Here is a 21,743-nt window from a genome sequence, read left to right as displayed (position 1 = left end):
ATCATCAGGGGACACAAAATAGACAGAGCCAGCCATGTCAATCAGAGCTGCAAGGGATGCTGGGATGCTGTAGATGAAGCAGAGCTGAATCAGTTGTTTAACTGTGCGCAGTGTGCCATACTCTTAAAAGAGAAGATTGGGTTCAATAAAAATAATATTCCAATTGAACTAAAGAAGGCTAATATGTTCTACTATACTTCCTGTATCAATTCCTTCAACCATGTTTAATATGTCTGCTTGCAGTCACTTAAAAGAAACTTCCATTGATTACTTACAGTGGGTAATATCTGTATTCCCATGTATTGGGGAATGCATACATCCGAAGCCGTGCTACCATGAGTTCACCAATAGCCATGGGATGTTCCTATGATTCTTTCTGAATGCAGTTTTGGATGCAACCAAAATACTAGAAAAATACCTGAATGGAACTCGACACTGGTTGTTACTGGGCCTTCCTTTATGATTGAACTGGTTGCTCCAGGCCTGCATCCAAAACTCTTGGCATGGGTTTGATTTATTCTGTTTTTTTGCTCTCAGGAACTTTCCATCCTTAGACAGATACTTTTCACGCCTGCAGCACTTCACACATGATTTTCTCTTCCCACACGTCGCAATTATTTTAACACCGTCTTTTACAGTTTAATTTTATCCATTTTGTTTCAAGGTGATAGCAAGAAGTTAAATATAGGCAGCAGGGTTAGTCTTTCACTGGAGAAGATGGAAAATCTACTGCATCAATGACACCCCTCCCCCACAGTGATTACTTAAACTAACATATTTATTTATTGGGACAATGCTTCACAACATATTGTTTTAGAAACCCTTGCTTTGCAATATTAAAGCACTAAGACAATGTGGTCTAGTTTACATTTCAATTGTATGAATCGTAAAAACAAAGATAGGCAGCGATGGGGCCCCTCATTTAAGAGACCTGTAAGCATATCCACAAAGGATATCATTCAATGAAAGGAAAAATCCTCTTAAAGGGAACCTGTCATCTTGGGAGAGCGGGCCAAACCCACCTCACCCCTGGATAGAGCCCTCCATTCTAATGGAGGTGTGTCACAGAGGGAAGGGGATGCCATTACAATGAGCGGGGCTGGGTCCGCCTCTAGTGCAGTGCGGGCCGGTGCATGTAAAGAAACCAATGCAGAGCACAGAAAACAGGCAGCATTTTTACTGAAAAATGGACTGCACTACTGGGATTTCCATTCCGGCGCCGACAAGGTAGTGTTTTTATTTTTTTTTTAGATGGTTTAATTGCAAAGCAAACCTGAACTGGAGACAAGAGTCATGTTGTCTCTGGAATAAAGTGGCTATGTTTTTCCCCATGGATAACCCCTTCAAATATATTGGAAAGCAGTGCTTTTTACTATGCAACACTTAAGCACAAGCACAGGAGTAGAGTCTATGACTAAGGCAGGCAATGCGAAACAATGGTGGTACAGTGCGCAATTGCTACTAAATGTATTGGTATGAGATAAACTACACAAAAATGCGCCACTGCAGATGAATTTACCCACGGGGCTAATTGGGGGATCAGCACCATATATAACTCAATACCCCAGATGGACATAACCATTGCTTGCATTCACTGTTGAAATACGTTCACATCAATACTCCCCACTCCATCACAATATATTCACCCTGCACATCTCCTAAGGGCCAAACAAAAAAACCCAGTGGAACAATAAATCTGAAGTGCACTGAATAAACAGAGATTATGGCCAAGTGAAGCAGTTGTCAGCTAATGTATGCAAGATAGGAATGCAGAATAAATCTCCTATAGTGTCCCCTCCGGGACAGGACACCTCCACCCCCAGTGCTGCCAAATGTCCTGGCCTCTGTAAAGGAGAGCCCCATTCACTGTCACTGATTGTGAAATATTGGACAGCAAGTGCTTTTGTGTGGAGGGCAAGCGCAGGCTGAATGAATGGCGCTCACCTCTTCTCTTGTTTCTCTAATTGCCAATTTATCTTAGCGCGGCCGCTTACATTCTGGAAGACTGGAAACATTAAGGGTGAGGAAAATGGGACATAGACTTAAAGAGATGATGCACATTGACTGTTTTCTACTGGCTAACATTTTTGTGCTCATACATAGTAGAGAGGCTCCACTGAAAAAAGTACAATGGGCCCTTCTAGATTTGTAGTGTCCCACTTCGTGTCTTCTTTTCTTGTCTTACACCTTAGTAAAACCGTATCACTCAAGTGTCACAGATTAGCACAGATTGGCCGCTGTTCCTCACTCCAACCACTAGATGTCACTCTTACACAACACAGCTGCAGATAACACTTAGGTCTAGCTACACATACACTTCCTTTAGTTAAGCAGTTAGTGCCTGGCTAAACACCAGGCAGGACGTGTATATAACTGTTCCTGGCACTTGCTATCCAACTATTATGGATTGCCAGAAAAGACTCCTAGGTACACTGGAGTCAAGTGAAATCTCACCCTTGCCTAGGCCGAGGACAGACTAACTTAATTGGCCATTTGACCACCTTAGAAAAGTTTAAGACAGATCCTACAGTAAAGCACAGTGCAAGTTCAGCCACTCTCCACTGCCAAGACGCTCAGCCTTGTAAGAAGGACAGAACAAGCCAGCTCCACCCAGAGCAGAGAACTGGGACTCGTACTACACCAATAGGACGGAAACCTGACATTGTGGGGCAGAAGGTAATTAGGTGAGATAACCGATCCATACATGAGTATGAGGATTCTTCTCAACACTTCACCACATCCCAGCAGAATACCTAGTACATTAAGCAAGGGCCCTCCTATCCAGTCCCTATCTCCTGTTATTGTTTTCTATCTACTCAATTATTCACCTGTCGGACTATTGTATTGATGCACTGAAGTACCTGAGCACTGTTTGTAATTGTTTGCACTAAGATACCTTTTTCAAGAAAAGTTTACAAGCTGCTTAAAGTCTGACTCTGATATCTCTGTCATTACACTTTCTCCTGCACTTACTACTGCATCAAGGTTTCACTACCTGGATAACATGGTGATGTCACGACCCAATTCCCAGAGCTGTGCGTGCTTTGGCTGCTGCAGAGGATGATGGCAGAGGGATGCTCAGTGTTCCTCCAGTGCCCTGTGTCCCTCAGTGTTCCCCTGCCATCGTCCTCTCCAGCAGCCACAGCCCGCACAGCTCTGGGAGTCGGGTCGTGACATCACCATTTTATCCAGGAAGTGAAGCCTTGATGCAGTAGTAAGTGCAGGGAAAAAACACTTTATAAGCATTTCCCGTAATAAGTGTATATTGGGGATTTGTATAACTTTTGGGGGGGCAATACAATACTTTAATAAAAATTTCTGTCGAACTTCTCCTTTAATTGAGGGTTTGATACAATTCTATTCAGTTTAGATAAGCCTCTTAAAACCCTGGACTGCAGATTGACACACTCACTGACAGCAAGCAGGGATATTTAGAGGGGCACAATGAAGATGTCTGTTTAAAGTGGCAGATTAACTTCAAGGAAGTAATGTCTTTTTCCACTGATCATCATACACGCTATACATATGTGAGGATGCTATCATTTTATATTTGAAGCAGCAACATTTTATCTTCAGTTTTTGCTTTTATCTCAAAACCTGAAAATTGCGGAAATTCTTATAAACTCAGACACTCTATGGAAAGCATAGCTATCAGCTGTATAAATGGAAAAAGAAATGACATCTGGTTATGTGTGTTTACAGCTCTATACATTTGCAAACCTTGAGTGCAAATAAAAAAAACCTAGGGAACATGGACAAATTATAGCATCTTCTATAGGTTGAATGATGACAAATTTTTCACAAAAGTAAAAATAAAACACATCCCGCTATTGGACAGAACAGGGATGCACTTTGTTGGATCCAACCTGCCTATGCACTATTGCCTGCAATTTATTTAATGGGTGGCATGTAAAACCTTCACCACAGAGGAAATGTAATAATGTAATAGTGGTAGTTACTTCCAGTACAAATCAATAGTACAAGCGATTTTAAGAAACTCTGTAATAGATTTTATTAGGCAAAATAGTTTTCTTCTGTACTCAAAAAGATGTTTTCCACCCCCCCCCCCCCACACACACACACACTTCAGAAGAAGCAGGATTGCTATGTCTATTATGGCCTATGCTCTATTGAGTGTCCCGGTACCAAAAGCAAAAGTTTTGTTTTTTTCTCACCTCCTGCATACTCACTCTCAACCTGCGGTACATGCTGCAGGTTGAGAAACCCTGATATAGAGGACTTTGCCTTGATAATAAACAGATAAAAAGTGAGGGGGGGGGGCTGGAAAACAGCTTTTGGAGTACAGAAAGAGGCTTTTTTTGCCTAATAAAACCTATTACAGAGTTTCTTTAAATCACTTGTACTATTGATTTCTGTAAAGTTGTTTTAAATCACAGTAACACTTTAATCCTGGGTAACCCTTTTAGTAGCAATTTAGGCCAGGAATCAACATTGTCCCAGAGGATCTATGGTAAAGTGAAATTTCCAGCAAAAGGTTAAAATTCAAACTATGAGATCTGCAAGAAACCTAACATTGTAGCAAAAAATACGGTACATTTACTGTGATTCATGGTCAATGATGTGTCGTCATGGAGACGAAGCCTATTAGCAGGATAGAGGAAACAAAGTGCTGGGAACTCTTTCTACTCGTCGCTATCGGTGCCAAATTACAAGCAATGCAACATAAAAATGTAAAGAAGGGAATGTAAAGTTAAGTGGAATATAAAGAGAGATATTCATAAAATATTAATGCTCCGCCACTTTAAGATCCAGAGAGGTATTTCTCAATGACACGTCATGAATTTTGATGCTTAAATCAATTTTACAAGAGGTTTGATTACGATCTGCACAGATTCCACTTCATAAAGCTTGATACAGGAACCTGTCCAACCGAAACTGGACAAAACAACCCATAAATGTATCTTCTGCTACAACTAACTATAACATGCAGCTGTTTAATGGTTATATATTATCTGTACATGGGAAAGCTGAGTGACAACCAATATTACTGCCATTCCCACATCCACAGAGGTTATTACACAGCTTTCCTAGGATCCTGCCTGGCAAACCTACTTGTTTACAAAGATGGACCCCCTAAGGCTGGGTTCACACTTTGTTTCTTTAAAGTTTTTTTCATACGTTTTTGCAAAAAAAAAAGAAAGAATGAAAAACGTATGCATTTGTGTGCATGCGTTTTGATCCGTTTTTCCATTGACTTCCATTATAAAAAAAAGGGATGAAAATGGATTTGTTTTTTTTTAACGGACACAAAAATGAGGTCGACTATGTTTTCGTGTACATTAAAATAAACGGATTGGATCTGTTTTTTTTTTCTTTTCATTATCGAAGTGATTGGAAAAACAAATGCACACAAGTGCATACGTTTTTCCATCCATTTGTCGCAAAAACGGATTGCAAAAACGTAGTGTGAACCCAGCCTAACTTAAAAAGCTAAAATGGTTGCCATATTGGTGGTCCCATAGCTTTCCTTAATCCTCTACATGCTTATTCTCCCTCCCTTTTTTATCACAAAAGAAAAATGCAGACAATCCACATTTTTTCAGTCCGCAAATCACTTACAGTATGTAGAAGGCCTTAGTGAGTGGATTTGCACACAGTTGTGTGTTCCATGACTGGATAGATCCCCATTAATAACGTGATTAGTGGGTAAGGTAAGGGATGCAGCTGTGTGGATACAGTCTGGTATCACAGCCAGCAATGGCAGGTGTCTCTTATGACACTTTCGCTCTGGTTTCCATCAGCGTCCTGAAATATTATAAACACTAATGACCCCATTATATCATGGCTCCTGCAGCTTCTGGGTATCCCAGGGGAGCGCAGTACCGGCAAACACAGCCCCTCCCAGGCCATGAGTATCAATTACTACAGCCCATTAGCTGGGATTTATATTTATGGACTAGTAACAAACTTACTGAGCGGAGAGGGAGATGATGCTGCACATTAAGAGGAGTTGGGAGAAACTTTGACGTAATTGTTGGATTTGCTGAATTGATGGAAACTGCTTGTGTTTCCGATGCTGTTTAAACTTCAGTCACCTCCTATTATTTGATAGCTTTTGCTTGATATGTACCGTCACTTTATAGGATAGCAATGCCCCTTCAATTATGGAGAACAAATCTACACAGCATGTGGATAGACCATACAGGGCTCCAAATACATTTTATTTCACAAATGATTTTTTTTTTTTTAATTTACTATAACAATGTTGGTTGTTGGTTTTATGTACATTGTGTTTCGGTTGTTGGTTTTATGTACATTGTGTTTCAGTTCCTATAATTTAAAGTATCTGTACTTGCTGTCAGTGAATTGGGGCATCCATTGGCTCTCTGTCCCAGCTCCCCAGCACACTTAATTAATGGGACCCCACACAGTTTTTTCTATGTGGCCCCATGAATCCTAGCTCCCCCCTGCCATGCTGATTTCTTTCTTTTTTTTTTTTTTTTTTTTTTTTTTTTTAAATCATGACAGAGCCTTTTCAAACTTACATTTGATTTGAATTTTCAACTTTGCAAACCTGTTGGTTTATCTATAGTAATCTTATTTATATACTTCAGTCCCATCCAAAGCAGCAATCAATATTCTACTCGCTGCCACTTGACATCTATTAATATTATACAACAGAAATTTCTTTAAAGGGAACCTGTTGACTTTCATGCTGCCTGAGCCAGAAGTCTTACAGACAGTCCCTGGTGGCTGCCCCCTGCCCCACCGAACTTTATTCCCATTTAGGTATATGAACAGATTTATCAATCAAGGCCAATGGGAAAGGCAGGAGCCTCTGAGGGCCACTCCTATGACTTCTGATTTAGGCAGCATTAAAGGGACGACAGGTTTCTGTTAAAAGAGAAGTCCAGCCCTGGCAAAGATGTGACAAATGGCAGGGGAGAAAATAACAAGCAGCCTTTGCTTACCTCCCCCTTGTCTGTGGTGAACAGTGTGACCAGCCCTGAGACACCCACTAGAAGGCATTTTCCCCTGAGTTCTGATGACATCCTGGCTGATGAACAGCTCGCTCAGCCAATCAGTGACTGAAGTAGCATCCCGCATCAGTCACTGACAGCTGGGTCATGGTGTCAGCTGTGCTCGAGATCCCGGAGTCCGATGGGGGTCCCAGAGCGGCGATCCAGCATTGGAGAGGGACTGGAAAAGGTGAGTTAATATTGTTTGTTATGTTCCACCCGTCCCTGCCATTTAAAAAAAAAAAAAACCTAAAGCTGGACTTTAAGCCTATAATAATAATAATAATAATAATAAATTTATTTGTATAGCGCCAACAGATTCCGCAGCGCTTAGCCTATATTCAGTCCTGGGAAAGTTCTTCCAGTTTCCTGGGACTGGATCCAACTGTTCCAGGCACCCAGAGAGGAGCGTCATGGAGATGAAAGGGAGCCAGCAAATAAGCCAACTGAACAAATGAAACACTTTGCTTCGTTTGTAATGTAAATTTGCTCATCTCTACTTCTATGTAGTTGAATTGGCAACATATTACGGGTGTAAAATAGGTGTATATTGAAGTGTAATGCAAGCATACATTATCACATACACCAACAAATAATGAACTAGACGATGTATAGTGTACTGCACTGTTATACATACTGAAACACTTGGGGGGAAGGGCTTTGATTAATCTTCACATATAGGAAGAGACTAACAGAATTTTTAATGCAGCTTTGGATGTGTATAGAGTAACTAACATAATGTGGCTCAAAAACATCCCACTATGTCTCAAAAACATCCCACTATGTCTTCTATAAAAAGAGCTGCAGGAAATTTGGAATTGTAATCTATGCAGTCGTCTATTACATATCTATTATTATATGTATCACTGGCTCATGTTGGTCACCCAGCTTCCATGAACCAGATATACTTAGTAAATAAACAGAATTTTTGGCAAGTTTACAGAAGACACTGACTCATGGAGAGATATGTACAGGGATCGTCATATACTGTAAGTCTGTGTGTATAGGACGGTGGGTTACCTACAGGTCAGTACAGCCATGTCAGAGACCCCATTGCCAGTTTCCCAGGCTGTGTATCATATACTGGGTGTAGTCATGGAAACCCCTTATTTTTTATTTACAGGCGGGAGGCCAGGCGGTGGTCACATAGAATCCACATCACTTATTTATACCCCTACTTGCCTTACTCTTACTTATTTAGCTCATGTTTGCATTTGATCTGCTTCCTGCTTCCACATCCATGATGATCACTCTGCGGAAAGCAACGCAAGACTGTTTCATCATGGAAAGGCCTGAAGACACAGGTAGAGCACGGAGATACTCAACCAATGCTTGAGGCTTTAGTCCTGCTGCTCAGCTGACGAGCAGGCAATAGTCACGCTGCTCTACATGCTCCTCACGAGCGCGGCCCCCATAAAGGGCTCCAGAAGCCTCCTGTATATAAAGAGTAATGTGCCTATAACGGAATACTGTAATAAGATCTTTACAATGCCCACCATTGTCTACATCTCTGCATGCTGTCAGGAAACAGAAACATCCAAAACTTGAAGAGTTTAAAGGGGTTATCCATAAACTTTTGTAGCATCTATCCACAGGATGGTAAAATTGGATGAGTTCTAGGGCCCCCACCACTCCGCATTACACAGCTGGACTTGGTAAGAAGGTGGTCTAGCCCTGGTTAACCCTATACCCCAAGAGCACTGTGAACGATGAAAGGGGGGTTGTATACCATTGGAAAATATTGCTGTTTTCTTTCAAAAACAGCACCACACCTCTCCACAGTCTGTGTGTGGTACTGCAGTTAAGCCATGTTCAGGTCAACAGAGCTGAGCTCTAATACCAGACACAGCCTAGGACCAAAGTAGCATTGATTTTGGAAGAAAGCAGGCATGATTTTTAGTCCTGGACAACCCCTTTAAATTATATAGACCAGAAGAAAATCAGCAGATTAGAAATGAATGCAGACTAGCAGAATTTCTCCATGGTGAGCAGGCAGAATATCCCTTTCATGTAGTCTGTGTCTCATCCTGTCTGCCCCCTTGTCAATCCAGGCTGGAAATGGCACTTTATTAACAGATCCATGATCAAGTCAGCGTCAAGCAGAAAGCCGCACTCAGCAGTTAGCCTCTAACAAGCTTCCTCCGTGCCAACCCCGCAAAGAGAAGAAGCTGCTGACCTCAAAAGATGCCACTTCTCTCCCTGCCATCCTTTGGGGACAGCCTGCTCACGCTGTCATATGTCACAGGACATTGGGGAGTGTGACAAGTTCACAGAGAAGACTTGTGCCCCCGCGGGAGGACAGGTCACATTATATTAAATCTTCATTAGATGAACAAGCAGAGTCTGTGTCTACAGCTGGGATTATCTAATGTGGTCTTAACCCCTGTCATCTGACTACTTGCTGCCATCTGAACACTAACATCATTCTGGAGAGGACTGCGGACCCGGAGCAGCAAGATCACACACTGCGGACAATTCATCTGGGACAACCTTTCTTTAGCCATCTCCTGGTGTCCACATCTGTTTGTTAGTTATTCCATTTTGTAGAATAGTTGATCAAAGGGCTACTAACTCTCATTAAGGACAGTTCGTCATAAAGACGTGTGGAGACTTAGGGCCCTATTCCACAGTAACGATAATCTGCAAAATCGGCCCTATTTGGCCGATTGTCGCTCTGTAAAATAGAGAGAACGATCAGCCGATGATCGTGTCATCGGCTGATCGTTCATTTAGGGCCAGACCTAAAATCATCGTTCCCCCGCCGCGCAACGCTACGGTTGAATAGCTGTGCACGTCGGGCGACCGTTGATTCGAGAAACAGCAGCAGCAGCATACATTACCTGCAGGGCTTCTGCTCCGCTCCGTCCTCCTCCCCGGGTCCGGCGCGCTCTAGCTTTAGAATGGCCTGTCAGCTGACGGAGCGCTCAGCCAATCACAGGCCGGGACCCCCGCGGCCTGTGATTGGCTGAGTGGCCTGTCAGCTGACAGGCCATTCTGAAGCTAGAGTGCGCCGGACCCGGGGAGGAGGACGGAGCGGAGACGAAGACCTGACAGGTAATATATGGTGCAAGGGCTGCAAGGACATCGGTAACGATGTCCCTGCAGCCCTCGCTCAACGATCATCGGGCCATGGAATAGGCCCAGTAAACGAGCGGCGATCTAGCAGATCGGCGCTTGTTTACATCGTTGATCGGGCCCTCTTCGGCCCGTGAAATAGTACCCTTACAGACCATATCTGCTCTATTGAATAGAATAGACTCAGTTTTTCTAGACTCCTTATCAGAACAGGACACCTGGCTGCTAATTCTGTTGCCACAAAAACCATACAGGAAGTGCAACTCGACATCACTAAGTTCTTAACACATTACTCCAAAGTATTAAAAAAAGGCAGGTAACTGTGTAGGCCGTAAGTATAAAATCCAGTTTATTGTTAGTCCATTTTGAGGAAACAGACTCTTTCAAGTTACAAAGGACATGAATGATACTTTCAATACAATGTATCTATACATATACATTGTCTTGCAAGTATCATTTATGTCTTTTGTAACTTGAGATAGAGGCTGTGTCCTCGAAACGCGTTGGTCTTATATGGACTAACAATAAACAGGATTTTATACTTATGGCCTTAACAGAGAGTTACCTGACTTTACTCTGGAATTGGTGGTATACGGAGGGTGTTCAGACAAGCTGACTCGGGAGCTGCGGCCTGGGTAGATTTTTTATGTGACCATTATGGTTGTGGTATGCACATATGACTTATTCAAATTGAGGTTGAAACTTGTCACCATATGAAGCGCTGTGCCTGTCTTTTTCTATATTTATCTTGATTAACTCATTACTGACCTTTTAAACTACTTTTAAGATGTCATACAGACATAAAGCATTTTGATCAGTCAGGGTCTTGAAGTTAGGACCCCCACCAGTGAGATAGAGCAGGAAGAAGTTCTGCTCTCTCTGCTTTGCTGTAGGAGTGAGTCTGCAACAAGATGGGTAGAGCTACGGAGTGAAGTACTCAACAGCTGACTTCTCTCACCTCTATCTAGTGAACACTCAGACCCCCAAAAGTGACAGTAAATGCTTTAAAGCTTCAGATTCTCAACATTTTTAAGATCTCTCTTTACTGTCTGGAAATGGAAACATTCTTGGTACATGTAGAGGCTGGTCCTTCTCACAGAGATGAGCCTTTTTTTATCATTTAGAAGTAAACAAGAATGCATATGTTCACTGACAGCAAGCAGAGATCTTGACAATAATCGCTCAATAAACAATATTTCTATCGCTGTTGGGTCAACTCTTGACCCTATTGTGTGCTAAAAGTGCAGTTGTTCTGGAAAGGGTCTAGGGCTGCCAACCACCTGTAAGGACACCCTGTAAAAATAGCCCCCATTTTCACGTCAGTAAAAAGAAAGAAACATTAATTGGTCCATGATTTTTTATAAAGCTGGAGAAGATCATTGTTAATGTAACTCTTATCATTTTATGGGCCACAGGGAGTTCTGCTGATGTCCTTGTATCTGTATTCTAGGCTGATGACGTGTAGCAATTATAATCGTTATGTATCTTTATCTTTTTCAATAAAAATGTTGTCTATTCATGATATTTGGATAAGTTGTCCAGGAAAAAAAATCAGGATGACAACCCTGAGAGTATCTCAGGCCTCTAGGTTCTAACCACCTAACAGCAACCAATCTGGGTTGGTCCCTTCTCTCCAAGGACGCCATCAAGTTAGTACAATGTTTTTGCATTACACAAGGATTATGATGTATGAACCCACCCCCCCCGTTGTCTCCAGCCGGCCCTTAGTCAGACTATGCCAGATCCTGGGAGCTGTTCCCTTCCATGACTTTAGATGTCACTGTGTCCCACAAGCTGCCAAACCAGAGACCGCAGCACCTAAGACTCATAAGAAACATGAAAAGCAAAATGTAAAGGTTTTATCCCTGGTAAAAGAGGAGGCCCCAACACTCCGGAGAGCGTTATTAAAGCCATCAGCTGCCTAGTTTGATGAGAATTTCACTCCCAGAGGAGGAAGAAGCTTCAGCGGAAAGAGCAGAAAATGGGAACAAAACGGCCTATTTAAAAAACTAGGACAGATAACGGTGGAATCAGAACTGACGTGACCTCACACCTTCTATTTATAGTGGCAGGGTTAACACTTTACTGGTTGTCGCTTATGTTTAGCATGTGGATATCAATCATCCTCATTCACCCAGCAGCTTCCATGTATGCCACTTATAGTGATTCCAGATCCCATAATATAATATGCTCATACTGGCGGAGCAGCTCATATCATATCATTGCACTGGGAATTGTAAAGACTATGGTGCCCTCACCACCCCTACCTGCAGCACCAAAACTACATCTACACCACCCCTACCTGCAGCACCAAAACTACTTGTAAACCACCACTACCTGCAGCACCAAAACTACATCTACACCACCCCTACCTGCAACACCAAACTGCATCTACACCACCACTACCTGCAGCAGAACCCAAATTACATCTACACCACCCTACCTGCAGCAGTACCCAAACTACATCTATACCACCACTACCTGCAGCAGCACCCAAACTACATCTACACCACCCCTACCTGCAACAGCACCCAAACTACATCTACACCGCCCCTGCCTGCAGCACCCAAACTACATCTACACCGCCCCTGCCTGCAGCACCCAAACTACATCTACACCACCCCTGCCTGCAGCACCCAAACTACATCTACACCGCCCCTGCCTGCAGCACCAAAGCTACATCTACACCACCCCTGCCTGCTGCACCAAAACTACATCTACACCGCCCCTGCCTGCAGCACAAAACTACATCTACACCTCCCCTGCCTGCAGCACCAAAACTACATCTACACCACCTCTACCTGCTGCACCAAAACTACATCTACACCGCCCCTGCCTGCAGCACAAAACTACACTATGCAGCAGCAATTTAGTAACAACCACTACTAGCACCATACAAAAACATTGTCACCACCAGTAAAACTGTAAGCAGCCACAGTTAGTACCACCAGCAGCACCACTACCTCTACTAGCTCCATTCAGAATCATCAGTACCAACAAAGCCACAACTAGCATCTTTTAACATTAGCAGCACCAACAATACCTCAACTAGCATGATCCAGTGTCACAGCATTAACATGACCTCTACTAGCACCATCCAGTATCTATAGAAATAACGCCACTACCAGCTCTATATAGCATCAACACCAACTTTACTAGCATGATCCAGTATTACAGTAACACCACCACCTCTTCTAGTTCCATCTAGCAGCAGCACTACCAATATCACTTCTACTAGTACCATCTAGTATCAACAGCACCAATTCCATCTGTATTAATGGGTCCAGGATCTCCAGCTCCAATAAGATATCTACTACCACCATTTAGAGTCAACAACACCAGTAACCCCTGTACTAACACTATGTAGTGTCAAAAGCACCAATGTTATCTCAATTAGTACCATACAGCCCCAGCGGCACCAACACTGCCTCTTTGAGCTCCATCTAGCATTATCAAGACCACCTCTACTAACACACAATCCAATATCACGGCATCAACACCACCTCTACTAGCACCATCAAGCATCAGCAGCACCAACACAGTCTCTTCTACCATCAGCACCAACGACACCCCTTCTACACAGCACCATTTGACCAACACAACCTCAACAGCACTACTACTAGCACAACCACCACCAGTACGTCTACTACTATCAGCAGCCCCACTACTATCATCCCTGCAGCACCCCTACTAGCATTATCCAGCTCAACCGTTACCACTCCCAAATGCATTACCAACACCACAAGCACTACTAGTATTAGCAACCACAAGGCACTAGCCACAGTACTACTAGCACTTGCATTACTGGCAGCATAACCACCATTTCTAGGACTGCCAGCACTCCCACTAGCAGCACCATAACCAGCAGCACACGCTCATGCTGCACAGCTCAGTGCTTCCTCTGCCAGCCTGAGCCCATGCAGACTCTGGTAGGCAGGTCACGCTTCAGCTCACTGCCCCTCTGTGCTTTTTATGTCTACTGAATATGTTGTGTGTATGGTAAGTGTGCAACGCAGCGTGTGTCTGAGTCTGACTGGGACATATGATCTGATGGAACAAGGGCAGGCACTTGAATCTGATACAGATCAACTTTCCCTTCTATGGGTGATAAAAATAGCAGAATGTAACCACTGTGTGAAGAGTGCGCTAAACACAGGTGGGAAGCAGAAAGTCATTATCCAATTACAAAGCTTTTCTGTCACTGCGTGCCAATGCATGCAATGATGTCATCATCCACTTCTAGTGAGGAGGGGGTGTGGAGGACAACCAGGACATGCTGCCCGATAAATGATGGATAATAGGGGTATTGTGCAATGTGTACATTTCCATTTACAGTAATTTATGTCTTGTCATAGCTAGGCTTTCCTGCAGCTGGGCCAACGATTCAGTTCACTGCCCTAGCCCTGTATGTACTGTATCTATCCTTGCCATGACAGAGTGGCATGGTGACATCCACCCTGGCACCCGGTGTATATGCCTGTCAGCCCTTCTAACATGGGGTTGTCATCCAGTACTCCCAGACTCCTAAATAGCATATCTGCCTAATTATGCCATGTTCTGAGGGCAGAGCATATATCAATGGCTAGGTAGGCAGATATGCCATTTAGGACTGCGGAGAAGCTGGCAATCACATAGAGGAGCTATAATGGTCCCTATAATAGTTGTCACTCAGCTTTCTTATATAAAGCAATGACTACTACTGCTATTTCTGCAGCCCCCTATTAGTATTAGAATACTCTTGTAGCACGCTGGTCACTTAAAAGGGGTTATTCTACAATCAAAGGATATACCCAGCCATAGGATAGGTGATATTGGTGGGAGTCTGTTGGGACCACAATGGATCACAAGAACCGGGGTGAAACATCCTCTGGAATGAATGGAGCATGCAGTTTATCTGTGAACAGCACTTTATTCATTCTCTGTCAGTTTTCTGAACACTGCCGAGCTTAGACCTTTCACTCGACCACTGGGACCGCACCGATCAGACACCCTCTAATCAGCTAGTTATCGTCAATCTTGCAAACAGGAATAAAATTAATTGTTGGATATGTGAAAATGGGCAAAAGTCTAGCCTGTGTGCAGTGCTGTGCCATGGCTAGCCCCGAGCCACAGTCAGTGTGACAGGGTCCTGTCATGAAACTCCAGTTGATTTATATGGGGGCTTCAAAGAGGAGTTTTAAAAAAAAAAAAGCATCTCACTTCTTTTTTCATGCGTTACCATGTCATTGAAATCAATTGCATTTTTTCTTTTAGGTAAATCTGGATGATTTCTGATGCCATTCCATTTTTATTATACTCACTGTTTGGATTGACATTCTCGCAGAGCTCTGTCTTGGCTTCCCCATTGGGCCGGTCACTGGGCTTGTGTGAAAGACGTGACGACATTGTGGCCGCTGTCACTACCGCCTTGAAGCTACGTTTGCGTTTCTGCACATTCAGTTCTGGATGGAAGATGATTATATAAACCTTCGGCATATAAAGCATCCCCAGAGCCACCGAGGCACTGAGATTCATGGAGATGGTGAGTGTGGTGGTCTGGATGTAAAGCTGCAAGACAAATGCGGAACATAAAAGGTTAAATGACAATGCTAAAGATGTCTCCAGCAGTAATAGAGGCAACAAACTTTAATCCATTAAGACATAATATAGAGACACAGAAAAAAAAGACAAATTTGGTCAGCTCTCTAGAACACCATTCACACTAGGCAGGAGCACGTTGCTGTGGCTGAAAATGCAAATAGTGTCTCTACTGTCTCTATATTACAGAAAAATGCAACAGCTCACCGCAATGGCAAGATACAGACCCACTACAGACATGAAAATAGTAGGTAGTGGGTCTGTATCTTGCCATTGCAGTGAGCTGTTGCATTTTTCTGTAATATAGAGACACATGTATACATATATTGTGTGTCTCCAGCATAGAAATGTATGGATGTAGCCGAGCTGAATTTAACTACAATGTGAAAAAACACTTATATCATATGCCCATACTGTAAGTTGAAAAAATGACATCCTTGGCAATACAACACCTGAAAACTAAGCAAAAGACCAACTGTGCCAAAGCATTTGACAAACTCAGCACTACTGAAAGTGATCAAAGTAATACTATTATACATGTAAAACTGGGCTGTACTACAATGGGCAAAATAAGTATTAAAAGGGTTTGGAAACTATTAGCGTTAAAGCGGCACTATCAGCAGGTTCGGGCCAGTGAACCTGCTGATATGCGCCAGCCGCTATTTACCTTTGGAATCCCGGGCTGTCCTTCTTATTCTGGTCGGGCCCGGTATAGTGGTGTTTTCAGCTAATTACTAATATGCTAATTAGCGGGTTCAGAGCATTTGGGGCGTTCCCCATGCGTCTATGCACCCGCTTATTCCGCCTAGCCTGCCCCCTCCTGGCCCACCCACTATGCATGTTCATATATGCATAGCTAGGCCGCTTGTTACAGGCTGCTTCCTGCAAATGCGCTATAACAAGTGGCCTAACTATGCATATATGAATATGCATAGTGGGCAGGCCGGGAGGACAGACTACGGGGGACAAGAGGGTGCTTGGACGCATGGGGAACGCCCCAAATGCTCTGAACCCGCTAATTAGCATAACATGCCTTGCTGTATTCTTCGGCTTTGGTAACGTTCTCCAAACCCAAGCGCTCAATATTTGACTCCTGGCGTCTGGAGTTGAATGCTGTCCTAGGGAGTCCTGGAAAACATGGATACAGCCAAAGGCCGGGTTCACACTACGTATAACACCAGTGTTACTGAAGATCATCCCAGCCAGTACTGCAGTACCAGTCGGATGACCTTCACTTATGGTGAATTCAGATGCGGGTGCACCTGTATCCCAATTCACCGCTGCACACAATAGAGTGTGCGGCTGAAGCCGCATGCTCCATTGTGTAAACTGACATGTCTTCTGAATTTAATGAATAGCGTCGGAGAAAACTGACATGTCAGTTTGTCACACGGCCGGATGGAATACCAGCCAGAGCGTATACTATGTTTATACGCTCCGTCTGGGATTCCATTCATTCCAATACAGCGTATGTTTTGAAGAAATCACGGCCGTTGTTGAAAATTGCATCAACGGCTGTGATTTCGCAAAACATACGTTGTTTGAACATAGCAATAGGCTGTATCCATATTTTCCTAGAAGTCCTAGGGTGAAATCAAACTTCTCCAGCCATCGGGAGAACAATTCCGAACCCAAACAGTTCAGGAGGTCTGCTGAACACTAGAAACTATGTTTTTTGAATTTTGGATCTAATATCAATGTCTGACAATGACAATTTCAGGACAACTTTAAATATATTTATTTAAAGTTGTCTTGCATCACTACACTGCTACATCTGACAATGTTAGCACCCATACATTTACTGAAGCTAACTCAGTTCTGCTAAATATGAAGATCTCAGAATGTGTGTAATTGACAAACTCGGCACCATCACGTCTGATAAGCTCGGTTGTGCTACATCTAACAAACACGACTCTGCCACATTTGCATCTCCATCAAATCTTCACACATTGATCAGAGAAGCTGGGCCTTTACTTTTATCAGGTCCTGTCTGTGATAATGATGTATTTTGGATTTCACACAATTTATTTAATGAGAGGCCAAATAATAAAAACGGAAAAACATCAAACATCAAGTGACAGCGTGCCTGAAAGGGGTGGGAATGACAAATCCGCTAAGGAAAAAAAAGGAATGGTGCCTTATAGCCTGTTACATTCTACTGCAGAAGCTGATAGGAAATAAAATTAGCAATAAGGCCTTTTGCTAATCCACTGCAATGTATTAACCCATAGCTGCACCAGGACGTTATTTAACGTCCTCGTGCCGCTATGGCAGTTCAGAGGGCGGTCGCGCGGCGACCACCCTCTGAACTGCCGCGATCCCGGGTGCCGCGAGTAGCCCGGGCTCGCGGCTATTAGCGGGCACGGTCCGATCGCCGTGCCCGCTAATTAAGTACTTAGAAGCAGCTGTCAAAGTTGACAGCTGCTTCTAAATACTTGCGGTTACACATCCCTGGTGGTCTAGTGGGGGGATCGCCCCCCTGCGGCGCGATTGCGGGGGGGCGATCCCTGCATCCATACCGGGCCGGGGTCTGCTCCGTAATGGCGCTGATCCCGGCTCGGCATTCTATTGCTTTTGGCTGCAGCAGCCAAAAGTAATAGAACACCGATCTCATGGATTCATGCAGTATAACTATACTGCATGGATCTCTATGAGAGATCAGAGTGCATATACTAGAAGCCCCCCAGGGGGGCTTCTAGTATATGTCTAAAGTAAAAGAAAAAAGTATTTTTAATAACACAAAACCCCCTCCCCTAATAAAAGTCTGAATCACCCCCCTTTCCCCATTTTATAAATAAAAATAAATAAATAAATTAATAAACAAACATGTTTGCTATCGCCGCGTGCGTAATCGCCCGAACTATTAATTAATCACATTCCTGATCTCACACGGTAAACGGCGTCAGCGCAAAAAAATCCCAAAGTGCAAAATTGCGCATTTTTGGTCGCATCAAATCCAGAATAATTGTAATAAAAAGCGATCAAAAAGTCATATATGCGCAATCAAGGTACCGATAGAAAGATCACATCATGGCGCAAAAAATGACACCTCACACAGACCCATAGACCAAAGGATAAAAGCGCTATAAGCCCGGGAATGGAGCGATTTTAAGGAACGTATATTGGTTAACAACGGTTTGAATTTTATACAGGCCATCAGATACAATATAAGTTATACATGTTACATATCGTTTTAATCGTAACGACTTGAGGAACATGCATAACAAGTCAGTTTTACCCCAGGGCGAATGGCGTAAAAACACATTTCCCCCAAATAAAAGAAATGCGTTTTTTTTTTTCAATTTCACCACACATATAATTTTTTTCTGGTTTCCCGGCACATTTTAGGCAAAAATTACATCTGCCTTAGCAAAGTACAATTAGTTGCGCAAAAAATAAGGGCTCATTTGGGTCTCTAGGTGGAAAAATGCAGGCGCTATGGCCTTATATACACGAGGAGGGAAAAACGAAAACGCAAAAATGAAAACTGGCTGTGTCCCCTAAGGGTTAAACCATTTTTTACATCCGCATTACCACTGCAAGTCCCAGCCGTACTACAGTTCTACCTGAACTGCCAGCATTATAGAAAGCTTTAATGCGTACAGATCTGGTGATTGGACCCGCAGCCAGATCCAGACTTGCATCTTGCAGATGCATTTTGCAGAGACCAAGATCATGATTGAAGCAGCATGCTGCACTATTTTGTTAGGTAGAATGCTGGGCACTGTAATGGATACCCAATAGAACTCATTAAAGCGACTCTGTACCCACAATCTGACCCCTCAAATCGCTTGTACATTTCGGATAGCTGCTTTTAATCCAAGATCTGTCCTGGGGTCCGTTCGGCAGGTGATGCAGTTATTGTACTAAAAACAACTTGCAGCCCTTTGTCAAATTGGTGTGGCCTAGAGTACCCATGCTGTAGGATTGCAACACCCCTCTGTCCCTCCTCCCAGCCCTCATCATCATTAGGAATGCCGCTGGGCAGGATTTTTCCTATTCACCATTTCCTTACCGAACCAGTGCATGTGCAGTGTTCAGACAAGTGATAAATAGGAGAACTTGTTCTAGGGGCATTCCTAATGGTAAAGAGGGCGGGAAGGAGGGACGGAGGGACGTTGCAATGCTAGGGCATGGGTACGCTAGGCCACGCCAATTTGGCACAGGGCTGCAAGCTTGAAAGTTGTTTTTAGGACAATAACTGCATCACCTGCCAAACAGACCCCAGGACAGATCCTGGATTAAAAGTAGCTATGTGACAGTATAAGCGGTTTGTGGGGGCAGATTGTGGGTACAGAGGCATGGTGTCAATGGTGTACATTGGGTATCATTTCCAGCATGAAGCAGATCTAGTATGTCTAATTTGTTCTATAAATGATAACATGCAACAGAAATATGGGATTACTAGGGATCAAGATTAGGCTTGAAGGTAAAACAACCAGATTATTGTCAATTCAATGTTAAGACTACTGCAAAAAGTGTGAATTGGTGTTAACTCATAAAGGCATATAGTACAAAAGCAATAAAGGGCACAGCTAGTTACTTAATATCACATAGTATTATAGGAAGGAAGAGGTTGATTGGGCTGTAGTCAAGGGCCCAGCAGCTGAGGGACCCATGGTATCCCCTTGTGTCCTATGTATAACTTCTCATTCCTTTGATATGTTGTTGCTCTGCCCTGCTGGAGAAGTAAAGCCATTACACTCCGTATGAGGATAACTTCATAAACAGTCCCAGTCAAGTATAACAGAACACACTGTTACAGTAGGACTATTGATCAGCTCATGAATCCTTGCCTGTAGTGACTCTGGGATTTTGACCAACAACCTGAGTTCCTTTTTTCTCCATGTTGTTTCCACCTCTCTCATTTATACAAAGCACAGCTTAGCAAGGTTTCACTTTGCCCTCTCGCAACTCTCTCGTCTCATATCAAGAATGAGCATGGTCATCTCACACGATACCGCAGTTCAATTAAATGGAATCTTTAAGCTCCTCTCAGTCTCTTGCTCCACAAAGAATCATTTAAGATTGATTTTATTTTCTGCTGCTCTGACCGTGCCTGTTCCTTTCGGATTGACCAGATATTCCGATAAAAGGATATAAAATAAAATACGTTGCCTTTTTTTTGTTCTTGTTGTACTTTTCTAAACTCTGCGGTGAAGCAGAAGAATACACAAAGACTCTTACAGAGAGAGGAACTAACTCTTTCTCCTGTGAAAATATATAAGGGGGAAGGGAGAGGAGAGTCCCAGAGGATTTTACTATACAACTAAAAATGGACAAATCCTTCATAAGACAGGTGTGCTGGTTATATCTAGTGAGGTCAGTCTGATAAACAGAACTTCATCCCAGAACTTGGTGGATGTAGAAATCTCATGAGCTATGAGGTGGGCGAAGGGACTGCAAACAATGAATATAAATGATTATGTTACCACTATAATACAGCCTCCTATATACAAGGCTGTAACTACTATAATAATAATAATGTACATGAATATAACTACTATAATACTGCCCCCATGTACAAGAATATAACTACTATAATACTGCATCCTATGTACAAGAATATAACTACTATAATACTGCCCCTTATTGAAAAATGCGATGCCCTGGCCCCTAGGGGCCACTCCGCAGTGTAGATGGTGCAAACAGGCAGGAACCGGGGCAGCTGTAGAGTATAGGGTTGTCACGGTGAAAGCACAAGGGTGATACAGCTGGAAACCGGGCTCCTGACCATGCTGGGCATGCGATTCTTCGTTGTCCTTAGTCAGGGCACCAATTATCACACCAATGCCAAGGTTCAGAAACAACGGTAGTTGTATATTTATTGTAACGGTGGTAACTAGTAGCAACAGTCTCTCCGGATGCAACCGGGTATAAGGCAAACTTGGATAAAGCAGAGTAATGGGTGATGCTGCAATAGGCTGTGAGAGTAGCGTGCTGGATGATGGGAGTAGTAGTGATACTGAGGATAAGATGCTGGGTGGAATGAGACTTGAATGAAATACTTGCTGTTGATGATTAGAGAAGATTATGAGAGGAATGACTGAAGAATCGACACCCAAATGAGAATCTTGAGACTTGAGACAGGAACACAGCCAGTGGACTGGA

The 21,743-nt window shown here is 43.2% G+C and overlaps 1 protein-coding gene across 1 annotated transcript in view; it reads right to left on the bottom strand.

Annotated features, from left to right (window-relative positions):
- Positions 1–21,743, bottom strand: part of GRM7 (glutamate metabotropic receptor 7) — a 319,156-nt gene that overhangs the window by 6,462 nt on the left and 290,951 nt on the right. The window contains exon 9 of the mRNA XM_069966643.1: positions 15,356–15,602. Coding sequence (XP_069822744.1) covers positions 15,356–15,602 — 247 coding nt within the window. The remainder of the gene's footprint in view (positions 1–15,355; positions 15,603–21,743) is intronic.

Source organism: Dendropsophus ebraccatus, chromosome 4 (assembly GCF_027789765.1).
Source record: "Dendropsophus ebraccatus isolate aDenEbr1 chromosome 4, aDenEbr1.pat, whole genome shotgun sequence".
In the NCBI taxonomy this organism is placed as follows: Eukaryota; Metazoa; Chordata; class Amphibia; order Anura; family Hylidae; genus Dendropsophus; species Dendropsophus ebraccatus.
Note: the sequence above shows the minus strand (reverse complement) of the source record. Positions and strands in the feature narration are given on the sequence as shown.